General features: G+C 34.4%; 1 protein-coding gene across 1 annotated transcript in view; it reads right to left on the bottom strand.

Annotated features, from left to right (window-relative positions):
* Window positions 1-2,721: 2,721 nt before the first annotated feature.
* LOC138716339 (bone morphogenetic protein receptor type-1B-like) overlaps window positions 2,722-13,399 on the bottom strand; it is a 68,493-nt gene continuing 57,815 nt past the window's right edge. The window contains exons 6-8 of the mRNA XM_069849311.1: window positions 11,647-11,944; window positions 7,405-7,720; window positions 2,722-3,330 (exon numbers count right to left, since the gene is read on the bottom strand). Coding sequence (XP_069705412.1) covers window positions 3,202-3,330; window positions 7,405-7,720; window positions 11,647-11,944 — 743 coding nt within the window. The 3' untranslated portion in view covers window positions 2,722-3,201. The remainder of the gene's footprint in view (window positions 3,331-7,404; window positions 7,721-11,646; window positions 11,945-13,399) is intronic.

The following is a 13,399-nucleotide window of genomic DNA, read 5'->3' as shown; positions in this document are numbered from 1 at the left end:
TTAATGAGTTTCCATATTTATTTTAAAATCTCTGGATGTCATAATTTTAAAGTTTTCCCTGCCAAACAAAATACATATATTAAAGGTTATTACGTATTTCAATACAAAAATAGTTAATAATATATATCTGAATATCTTCAATATCTACTTACTAATTTCAAATCACAAATGTACCAAAAAATATATTTTTTAATAATCATAAAGGGTTATTTACAAGAAGTCGTCGCTGAACGATTCACATTATTTCCAGGTTAGTTGAATCAACTCATCTAGTGAACGATATAAATCTTTAAAATACTAGGTGTCTCTCTCCCTTGTTACTTGTGAGCCATCCCAAACCCCGACCTCCACCCCTAAGAGCGCCGGTCCTTATATACCCGTCAGTCAAGGCCTTCTGACAAATAAAAGCAATTGACAATAGATATCTCAGTCATGACAACCTCATAAAATATCCTATCAATTGAATAATCGATCTTGCTACGTACAACATAATTATATTATATTATTACCCATTTCAGCGAGTACTGACTACCACTGCAAAATACGATAATTTGGTCCAGGAAGCATCGTCTTTTGGCACAAGGATGATTTATGTAAAATGTTTCTAAATTATTAGTCTTTTAAATACCGGTACATTCTTTAATAAATCACTGAAAAACAAATGTGAATATAGGAAGTGGAGTGAGTACGAAATTATTATTTTTTGACGCATCATTTTTACGTAAATAACGATAAATAAAAAGGGATTATTAGCAAGTACATACACTGCGTTTGTCAAATGCGCATCACCATGCTTTCGAAAAGGCACTTTTCAGTGCCCGACACCCCGCTTTTTTTCATCATGTGCTACACGTCGGATCATCATCGGGGCTTGCAGCCCCGATACCCCGCTTTTTGCATCATGTGCTACACGTCGGATCATCATCGGGGCTTGCAGCCCCGATAGCCCGCTTTTTACATCATGTGCTACACGTCGGATCATCATCGCGGCTTGCAGCCCCGATACCCCGCTTTTTACATCATGTGCTACACGTCGGATCATCATAAAGCACCGATACCCCGCTTGCTACGTGCAACACAATTATATTATATTATTACCCATTTCAGCGAGTACTGACGACCACTGCAAAATACGACAATTTGGTCCAGGGAGTATTCTATTTTGGCACAAGGATGATTTATGTAACATGTTTCTAAATTATTAGTCTTTTAAATACCGGTACATTCTTTAATAAATCACTGAAAAACAAACGTGAATACATAGGATGTGGAGTGAGTACGGAATTATTATTATTTTTTATTTTTTGGCGCATCATTTTTACGTAAATAACGACAAATAAAAACTAACATGCCACATAACATTATTTTAAGAAACACAGGAAACAAGCATGAACAATATTCACCATTCTTAATGATCGGGGGATAGAAAAAAAACGTATGGAATAGAAATTACATACAAATGTGCGTGTAATAAACAATAAGCAAACAATCTTCGATTAATAATTCCAAAAGAACGTGAATATAGCGTGGATTGTGTAGGAAAATAATTTCTTATATGTTGCTTCCAATGTGCATCATTGTTAACTTATGAAAACAAATGAAAATTAACATGGCATATAAACACTATTTGAAGAAAGATAGACATATTAAGTAATATTCATCGTTCTTAATGATCTTTGGATGGAAAATAACAATGAAATATGTATAAAATAGAAATTACATACAAGTGAGCATATAAAAAACAGTAAGTAGAATCATTTATTTGATTAATAAGGTTAAATTACTCCAGGTTTAGTGTAAGAGTGGCCTATATATCTGACGATGCCTCCCAGCAAATTACTTAATTTAAAAACAAAAAAATTGTGTTAGAAGATTGAATTTGTGTATTTTCTCTGAAACTTTCCAAATATTTGTAGGCAGTCTTTTACATTAGATTGCCGAAAATTGGTTTATAGCGCAACATTAGCATTAGCATCCATCTTGAAAATGTTGTGTAACAATAGACAATGGAATCGTTCACAGAAGTGAACTATAAATGATGTGAATCGTTCAGTGCATCCATCTTGTTGTGTAACAATAGAAGTGAACTATAAACGATGTGAATCGTTCAGCGACGACTTCTTGGAAATAACCTCATAAAGATATTAGAACATTCTATTTTTTTGGTGCTTAATCAGGCATAGTCAAAGATCATGACTATTAACTGGAGCTATAGTAACAATAACTGGTATAATTAAATGATTTCGAATATTTTTATTGAAGTTACTGTAAATTAAAACATGAAAATATAAAGACAAACCTTCCAGAACAAAAAAATTCTTCTTTAGAAAATAGTCTAGAGGAACTCCCCTCCCCCCTTTTTAGTCACCATACAGCATGTGACAACATGTGCGCTCTTTTTTTTTAGGTAGAACTATTATTGTCGTTGTTCCTACAATAACTCCTATGTGACATATTTATCGATTTTCAGATTTTTGCTCTATTAAATAACTTAAATAGTGATATAGCAAATAATAAAATCTCCTATATGTAATTATGTTTCTATCTTCCGAAAATGTAAGAATTCACAATTTCCTATGTACCACTACTACAGAATGAATTTAATGTGTTTTTCTTCCCACTGAACAATTTTATATTTTGCACATAGGAGTTATTGCAGGAACAACGTTATATAATTCATGCAAAGGTATTAATGGGAATAAAATAAGAAAGATCAAGACATCAATTTAACTTAGGTACCTATTATTTTTAGTCTTATGTACAATGTATAATCTAAAACAACGAGAATCTTTGCTCCTTCCACAGAACAGAGAGATTCACAGTCAAATTCCAATGTTGCACAGTAAATGTTACCAAGGCCACCATGAGGTTTTCTTGTTTTTTTTTTCTTTTTTTTCACTTTTCCACTTTAAATGTATATACAAAAACTCCCTGCATAATTATTGTACGCTATTATGCAAAATGCTGATCACACACTTCTCAGTTTCACAGCACATAGCTACCAAGTCTGTTCCTGCACACATCAGGTAAGTCTCGAAGTTTATTATTCACAGCTTCAGTCACTGTTAACGCACGACGATTTTCGTGGTAAAGTAAGAAATCTCAGTTTTATTCTTATGAGTATTTTCTTTTTTCCACTTGCTGACGTCTTTTATCAGTCTGTGAAAAATCTTTCTTGCACATTCCCTATTGTCACTGGAATTAAACAATTTTTATTGTACTATCAGTATCTAATTTGCACAATGTCTTCTTCACTCTTAGGGCCGTTAATCTTACAGCTGGGTTCGGATGCCAGCACTCTTGCATTACTTTCGTCAGTGTCCGTAAAACCTGTAACAAAATTTTTGAACAGTTATTTCACTCTCAAAAGAAAAATATAAAATATGAGAACTGTTAAGGCTATGGATTGGTGAAAATAACGAAAAAGCCATAAAAAATAAAAATTTTGTTTTTAACTCTAAAAAATAAAATAATCTTTCAATTTTCGAAATCTGTGCTTATTTTGGCTCTATGACAATTTAAAGCACCTCAGGACGAATTTAATGGAATCAGTGTATGCGTGGACCTGCAGTCATTTAAACTGACACTCAGCTGTCATTCTGACAGAATTTGTTCTTCATTGTAACTAATTTTACTTTTCATTCAGTTCATATTTCGCCACGTTGTTATGCAGGAGAGAAATGTGTATGGTAGACCTGCATAAGAAGGAAGGATATCGATACTATATTATCATATGCATGTTGTACTTTGATACTCGTTTTCTCGATTTTACAATTTTCAGCATTTTGTAACATTCAAAATCTTCTAATGAATGCAGTTCTTCTCTAATCCTAGTGAAATTTTGCACATAAATTCACAAAAGCATGTGAAGTAAACTGACACATGTGTTTTCTTCTGCTACAGAAAGTACTGAAATCATCATATGTTGAGGATGTGACAAGTTTTACAAAATTGAAAAATTAACAACTAAAAGGGTAAATATTTTTTTCTCAAAAAGTAATCGGAAAATTATGAAAAGCATGTGTCATATTTTACATACATCTATCACGAATAAATTAAATATTTAAATTATGTACACTTTGAAAATTGGGACAATTATAATTTAGTATTAAAAACAACAAACATTAATTATAAGTAAACTAATGGAATATCAAAGTGAAAATATTTGTATTGCATGTCCATAATGTAAGAAAAATATGATAAAAGTTTCAGATTAATTTGAGTAAAAATGTTGTTGTTGTTTTCTAATGCCAGGCGTTTGACAAAGTCATTTGACCTCTTGCACTCCAATATTTTTCAAAGATATTATCATGGCCAGCCACTGAAGCACAGATTGCGAGGTGTTCTGAATCCATTTCTTGGTTTGAGTTGCACAATGGGCAGTTAGGGGACTGATATATTCCAATTCTATGCAGGTGTTTGGCCGAAAAATCATGGCCTGTTGCCAATCTAAATGCAGCTACAGACGATTTTCGTGGTAAATCGGGAATTAACTGTGGATTTTGATGCAGAGTTCCATTTTTTCCCTTGGGATTGAGTTATCAAATTTTGTTTGTTGAAGTCTAAGTATGTAGATTTAATAAATCTCTTCACAGAGTAATACGTAGATTTAGTAACAGGTCTGTAAGTAGCAGTGCTGCCCTTCTTTGCTAAAGCATCCGCATTCTCGTTTTGAGTAAAAATGTAGAAGTTAGAAATTTCACACATCCATAGTCTTAAGAGACAAGAGAAAGAATGTAACAATGGATTTGATGTGTTACTATTAAGATATGATGAAAAGATAGTTATACACATGCAGCATGCAACAGAAATAGATTATCACAATGGTAAGCAGTCAATCACATCTACTGTATGTCCACAATGTTGACATCACCACTGATTCCAAAAGACTTCCTGTAAGAGATCCCCATAATCAGCTACAGGATCATCTGAATGTTCATAAAATTATACATGTTGCCCCCAGTGCTAAGAGAAGCAGCAATGAGAAAGTGTAAAGTTTGTTCATATCATGGACTTTGAAAAGAGACTAGTGTTATGTGCGCAAGTTGTGGTATGACTCTGTGTAAAATTCTCATATTTTGGTAATTATCACCATAGGTAACATCTGAAGATGATTTGCAATGCTCAGTACATAATTTAAATTTAATAGCTCAAAAATATTCAATGGAAATATCCATTAACAAAACAAAAATAATGGCCTTTTGTGGTAAATAACCAATGCCAAGCAAAATTTGTTTGAATAGCACAATTTTGGATGAGTTAATGAGTTTAATTATTTAGGATATTAACTTTCTTTTGTTGAAAATTTGGATTTATCAAAGAAAATTGTAAAATTCAACAAATCATTGGGCATCATTAAGGAGAGGATTCCTATGTAATTAAATATTATTTTTGCATGTGATAAAACACAATTAACAAAGTAAAAAATTCCGAACATGAAGTTTCAAGTTTAAAACCCGAATTTTATTTCACATAAAACACATAACTTCACAAAAAATTTATGTAAATACATATTTTCAGGAAATCTATTATAAACACATAAATCTTGGAGTTTTTTTTACTTAAATAATTTTTTACAAGAACTTTTAAACATTTTAAAACTAAAGCAATTATGTCATTCAGAAGTACATTAACTTTTTAAGAATTCTTGGTTGCTTCATGTTTCCAACTGCTGTGTGGTGTATCCGTGATACAATTTTGTAATAGTATCGCCTCAAAGTTTTGAGAACTGCTAGGCAGCATACCAGTGTTATTATTAGAGAATAAATTAACATGGACAAGGAGGAGAGATCTTGCAACACATAATTAGGAACGTTTATTGTTTCTGAAGATGATTTCATTTCACGCTTTGTTTGTGAAACACAACAGATAAGAGCTCGGGTATGAACATTATTAAATTTAAACAAATCTCTCGCCTCTCGCTAATGTCCATCAAGTGAGGCAATACATCTTGTTGTGATTCCCAGTTATCGGGCTTCGTCAATCGATATCCTTCAAGATATACTGAAAGATGGTTGTTTAAAAAATTATTTGGCTTTCCTATTAGCAAATCTAAGCTTTTTGTGAGACACCACAAAAAACTCGAAACATCCAAAAACCTGTTGTCTGAAACAAGGAGGTGCATGCCGTGAAAATTAAACTAGACTCGCTACCAGGTTCAGAAGCACAATTACTAAGGGACAAATTCCAGAATGTGTTTGGGAGAAATAGTGGATATAAAAAAATGTGTAGAGTTGCTCAAGTATTGGAGGGTGTGCCTGCAGGTGAAATTGATGGTGTTTGTGTTTGTGACATTCCTCTCTTTAAATATGCACGTCCGACGTCCTTTGATGTGGAAAGATCGTTTTCACAGTATAAGTCGTTGTTCAGAGATAATCGGCATGCAATTGTGATGGAGAATTTGGAGATGACCTTTGTTGTTCACTGCAATTCTCGGCCAATTACTAGCACTCAAGTGTGGTGGGTGAGTACCTAGTAACATTTTTTTTTTCCAAGCTAAGTAAGATATTTTTGTCATATTTAAAAGAAATATTTTTTTTTATTTTTAGCAAATATTTTCGTACTTTTTAGCACATAAAAAAATATATATTCCAATTTTTTAGCACATAAAAATCCGCTCCCTAGGCATCATCAATAGAGTTTTAAAACCTTCATTAGTACAAAAATCAACTCGTACTCGTCTTTATCAAATAATAGCTCGACCAGTCTTATGTTATGGGAGTGAAGCGTGGACTATAAGGACAAAAGATGAAAGCAGACTAACAGCTTGCGAGATGAGATTCATGCGCCGAACAGCTGGCTACACTAAATGGGATTGAAAGAAAAATGAAGATATCCTTCAAGAACTTAATGTGTCATCAATACTGGACTATATCTCCAGATATCAGTTAAACTGGAAGGAACACGTCTCAAGAATGGTTTCATCCAGAATCCCTAGGCAATAATGAAGTATTGTCCAAATGGGAAACATCATTTGGTCGATCTATGAAAAGATGGCAAGAAAATCGCTTTTTCAGGCCGTAACAGTTCTTTTGGGACTAGTACTTGACAGGATGATGATGATGATGATGATGATGACGATGATGATGATGATCACCATAGGTAGAAAGTTCATACCAAAGCGAGGGGTACAGATGTCACCAATGTCTCACCCTGCTACCGCTTGCTACACACAATACACAGTATATTCACATAAAAATTGCATAATATCATTCTCACCTCTGATTGAGGTTCTGGCTGATATGTATGTATGTATGTATATATATATATATATATATATATTATCAGGCAGTACATCTCAAGAAGAACAATTGTTTGTATGCATCTGAAGTCTGATTAGTGGAATATGTGGACACAAGTTAGAAAGAGCAAAACTGTAACACATTTAAAAAATGTATTTCTTACCTCCTCGGATTCCCATCTTGGAGGAATGTGTGGACGAATCCTTTTAATGCATACTACTTCATGCATGTCTTCAAATGAAGGATCACTGGGAACACAGTCGAAGTAAGGAAGCTGATAGTCATCAGCAGCACTTAATTTATCTCCTGTTACACACCGACGACCCATTTCCCAGAACACCAGGCCCAAGGAGTACATATCTGCCATCTTGAATGACTCAAATGCAGAAGTGTTTAATGTTTCATCTAGAACTTCAGGTGCCATATACCGCCGTGTTCCAACTCGTGTGTTAGGGGCAATGTCTATTTCATTGCTTTCACTGAAATAAATTAAGCATATCAGTAAGATTACTTACAAATGTTCAATATGTATGTAATGATTTGGTGTATGTGTGCTGTACACATGCACATCCAGATCAAGTTTTTAAAAAACACATGTCCTTAAAGCTCTGGAACTTTTACAATAGCACCAGTGGCGGGCATCAGGATTTACAGTTGGGGGTGTGGATGAGGTGCTATAAATACAGTGAAAGATGCTGTAAGTAATATCTAAAATGAAATGCACCTTAATATTTTATGTTCCTGAATCGACAAACAAAACAATAAGTAGCATCTTTCACTATTGTACAGTATACAGAGTGGAAATGAAATAACCTTGCAGATTGAAAGGGATGATAGGGTACACGTATATGAATAAATCTGTATTACATCTTGTGATTAAATGCACGGTTAATTAGAAAACTAAGTCTAATTCGTCTTTGAAGATGTAACTAACTTCTCTTCGGCTGTGCCCGCTCAAGTTTACCCATTTCTAGTTCTGCACACATAGTCTGAGTGTCTGAGCGAGCTCGACACATCAGTCAATCATCTACTAGATCATCTTGCCGACAGAGTTCATTTCATTATTATATCGTCGATAGTGCCACCTTTTCCTCTAATTTTCTTACCAATATTCCTATTAGCCGGCTAGCAGTTTCAAACAAATGCCGGGGAGAGAACCGAGTTTTCTTGTTTATGTTCAGTAGCAGAGCACTTCACTCTGGAGTTCACTCTCGACGTGGAAGGTTGTTTCGAGATACATTCGATCTGTTAAGTTCACTCGGAACCATATGTCGGCTGGTTAGCTGTAATTAGCAAGTTTACATTGACTTCGGGATATTATGTTCTACAATTAACTTCGGTTATGGATGCAGTCGACATGTTTAAGGTTGTATTCAATGTATTATGGCGTAATTAATTTTGCAGTACGAGCTGGTTCGGTATTTGTTGTATTTCACCACGATACATTTGTTAAATTGTTAATGAGAATATCCGTGAGTGGTAATATCTTGGTTTATGTATCAGATACTGCAGCATTTTAGTTTGGTGGGTTATGTCGCGTGCTACATATTATGTTACAGGAACTGAAGTAGTTTGAGGAATTGATTTGCATGAGTATTGAGATACCGAGTTATTGTCTACTTATGTTGTCTTCAAAATTTTCCAAGATAGCTCCGGGCGGAATTGTGATACATGGTTATTATTATATTGTGGAAAAGGGTTGGACCAAATCGTATACCTTGCTGCTTGTTCTACTTTTCATTTTCAAATTGAGCATTGCCATTCCAGATTATTCTATTTACTATCCGGGTGTACTGCGATCCTAGTATATTTATGTGGCTACGCGAATTCTAAGGTGTCATTGGTATACATATATACTCTTTTCTCTCTCTGCATTATGGGTACTGTAATAGTACAGAGACTTATAGTATTTATATATCGTATTTAAGAATTAAGCTTTAATTAATTATTTGTGTATTGATCTGGTGTGTAACTGTTTTATTGTGGGTTATTTTCCGTTTGATGCAACGAGTTAATATCTGGAGCATGTTCCTTGTCTCTTTGTGGGAATCATTGAAATCTAATTGGGCATTTAATAAGGGTTGTGGAAACCGATGGACATTGGGGTTAAAGTTTATATGCTGTTTGAGATGTTGTGACAATGTTCCAGCGGGGAGATGTTTTATAGGTCATCAACCTGTTGTTTTGTGAATTTCCCGATTAGACTGAATTATGAATTTGGAAATGTATTGAGACATATGATTGAAAGTGTTGAAGGTTCTGGATTTTATTTATGGTTGTATTTCAGATTAATTTATTATATCATCTTTCATTTCCATTTAACCTCATACTTTCTGTGTTCGCCTCATCAAATTAATTATGTACTTGTTATTTATTATTTGTTAATTATATTTGTTATCATAAATTCACACTATCTATTTTTTTTTAAGTCTTCCACTGCGCATATCCTGATCATCTGATGCACCAGATTCCATCTGGCGAGTAATATCCCGGTATTCTCGAGTTTTGAGAAGAGTGTTGAAGAGGGGGAAGGCAAATCAATTATTACTATCACTATTTAAACCCTCTCATGTCGCTCTCTTGTTTTTGAAGTTGAGTCAATGCGATGCAAAAGCTTGGATGGTGTTTTCCGAACTCTAATTGCAGGCGATTGTGATGACCTTCCAACAAATTGTTTGTACAATGTTCGTTGTCTATAGTAACATCATATTGATTCCACAATAGAACCTCATACTGTGGGAGAGCAGCCTGCTTGTCACAAGCTCGTATTGCAGAGATGTATGTAACATCGAAATACTCAAATATAGGGAGTAATAGGCACAAATGCTAGTGCCAGAAGCATATGTTTTAATATTATGGTGTCACAAGCTCAGTCTGGGCTCCCTCTACATTAGATGCATATATGTGACGAGATTCAGCAGGTTTTTTCAACACTTCACATTATGAGGGCGTCCAGACGTTTGCAACATACCTTATTAGTTATTAGATTAAAATCACAGTGAATTTTTATCTCCTGCACAATTCCTACATAAATAAACATAACCACCGAACAGGAGTTTCTTTCCATGTCACGCTGATATTATCAATCAATCTTCTTAATGTATCCAGCTGTTTGCTGACAACATAAAGTCCACTGTAGTCTATTCAGTTGTTGTTTTTCATGAGAAATGAGGAGTATTTTGATCGGTGTTCATTAAAGATGCCTGTGGCTAGTATACTCTATTTTTTTTCATGGAGTGCAGTTTCATAGAAAGGACTTTGCCGACAGACCTTCTACTGCCCCCTACTAATTGGTTGTCATACATAAATGTCTTCCTTACTGTGACGGAAATCTTGTCTTCTCTTGTTAGTAACCAATCACAACCCTCGTTCAGAAGAATTGACAGGTTCCTCTCAAATCCACGTGAAGGCAGAGTTGCCGCATCTTTTCCGAATTCCAAGAATCCCGTCAATCTCACTGTCTCATTTCGAAGGTCACCAGGATTATGGCAACTATGCAATGTTGAGACAAGGGGACAGGATGGAATTGTCAGAGGTGTTTGTGTAGGAAGTCATAAATCTGTAAGTGGGTGTTCAAAGGAGTCATCGAACTGTACTCCTTGAAATAAGATAGAATATAGCCAAAGTTGGGGCGTAGTTAATATATACTGCAGGGCTGTGTCTTCTGCAACTGTTACTGATAATTTTAATTTACTTCTTTTGTGGTTTATGGCTGAAAGTATAGGCAACATATTTGCTACCAAGACCTCTTCAAGTGATATCTCTATCCAGTGCTTTTGCTTCAGTAAAGTCTCATTTTACAAACCTATGGATCAACAATTGGCTCTCTTCTGACAAAGGAAAAATTTTACAGTCTGTACGCTGATATAATAATAATAATAATAATAATAATAATAATAATAATAATAATAATAATAATAATAATAATAACAATAATAATAATAATAATAATAATAATAATAATAATAATAATAATAATAATAATAATAATAATAGGTCTGTCATGTTGAATTTAGAAAAATTCAATTGTCAACGAATTCATTGCCCTTTTCGGAAATTTTTAGACATTTTCGGGAAAGTGAATATGAAGTAAAATTCAGATATGCAGCTTCACGAACTTGCATTCAGGAACATAGATTCGAGAAACAGGCTTTCAGGAGAAAGATTTTTCGGGAAACTGGATATTTGGGAATGTGGATTCGGAAAAAAAGGCAGGTATGTTCCAGACATGAACTTGTGCTATTCCTTCCACTTTCTTCATGATTGTGTCCAATGTGTGGGTGCAGGAGAAAGCTACTTTGAATAAACAATGCTCAGATTATTCATTCATGCATTCATTTTTTTCCCTGCACCAGTCTTGCATTGCACTGTGTATATAAAATTACACTTTAAATATAATACTCACCTGATGTATCTGACTGCAAGACCGAAATCTGCAATGGCACACTGTCCATTTCTTTTCACAAGAATGTTTTTGCTCTTAATATCGCGATGTGAAATAGCTGGCTTTCCTCTGGTACCAAAAATCTCTGTATGGAGATGAGCCACACCACTAGCAGCAGAGAGTGCAAGACTAAGAAGAGATGAGGGATCCAGTACGTGAGTCTGAAGATAATCATGTAACGAACCATTCTCATGATAATCTGTGATAAGAAGCATCTGTGTCCATGAGCCAGTGCCTTTGATGTCGGCAGCAATGAAACCTGTTCAAACAGAAAAAAGAAACATTTGAATGAAGTACTTATCGTCAGTTTACAAGTAAAACGCATGAAGTAAAAAATGTTACTTATGAGAAAAATATGTTTAAAAGTTCTTAACAAAACTGAATCCTCAAAATATTACTTTTAGTAAGTTGTTTCTCTTTATGTGTACAGTGAAACCTCGAAAGACGTGCCCGCTTATTATACTATCCCATGTAATATGCGTTTTTTGTCCGGTCCCTGCATATTTCATATATAATGCTTTTATAAAATACACTGTTTGTTGCGCTCAAGTCCCGCATAATACGCTACTTTTGTAGGATATTTTCGATGTAATTTTCAGCAATGTACTGTAATAGCAATGAAATATTTTGGCTATCAAACTCACTGGTGTCAGTAACCTGAAAAGTACTGGTTTTCGACATTTTACCTACCTGCGCACTTAAACCTTCATACTGTACTATACCCTATCCTCTTGTTACGCTCTCTTATTCGACTCATTACCTGCGTGCTTAAAGCCTACATACAGTTACAACACCCCACCCTCTTGCTAGCTTCCTCTCTCAAACAACATTTCTCACTCGGCTGTAATAAAATTCTGGAAATTTTTGCTGGTCAGTTTGTTGTCCTTAGTGTGTTGAAGTGTCTGTGAGTGTGATTACAATGAGTGTTAAACGATAAGTGCTGTGTCAGAAAAATTGGTAATCTTATGAAAGTATAATGAAAACAGTACTCTTAATCAGAAATAACTTGTCTGATTCATTAGGAATCTCATTATCGACATTAAGGACGATAATAAAAAATCGCGACTCAATCACTGCAGCTGCGAAGTCGAGAGGATGTAAGTGCAGGAAAGTGAATTGTGGTAAACATGAGGACTTGGAGAACATTTTGGTCAACTGGCTTCATCAGTCTCGAAGCGTAACCATACCCATAAGAGGTCCTATCATTCAAGAGAAGGCGCGCAAAATCTCATGCAAATTAAACTTCGACTTTTCTGCTTCCAATGGTTGGTTTGACAGATTTAAATAACGACATGAAATTATTTGTGATCCTAAATATGTAAATAAATAACCTTTTTGCACAATATTGTTTTCTCATCATTACAGCAAACAGCCGCCACGAATGAAAATTGATTTTACTGAATTCAGAGTTACCAACCTAGATAAGTATGTTGAAATACTACAAATAACTACTCTAGTGTCGTAATGAAAACCACTGCCTTCTATGTATGCTACAATGCATGCAAAATTCATACGCTAAAGACAGTGTTAATTAATATACATTATACGAAACAAATCACTGCATTTGAAATGTACTGAACTTTATTTAAACAATTCAAACTTCACTTAACAGAAAAATAAAACTATTCCAACTGAACACGAAATATTACAAGTACCTAAATCATTTCTACTCCTTCACACTGAAGTTGATGGTGAAGTTTGTACGTTGGTCAGA

The sequence above is a fragment of the Periplaneta americana genome, chromosome 16 (genome assembly GCF_040183065.1).
Source record: "Periplaneta americana isolate PAMFEO1 chromosome 16, P.americana_PAMFEO1_priV1, whole genome shotgun sequence".
Taxonomy (NCBI): domain Eukaryota; kingdom Metazoa; phylum Arthropoda; class Insecta; order Blattodea; family Blattidae; genus Periplaneta; species Periplaneta americana.
Note: the sequence above shows the minus strand (reverse complement) of the source record. Positions and strands in the feature narration are given on the sequence as shown.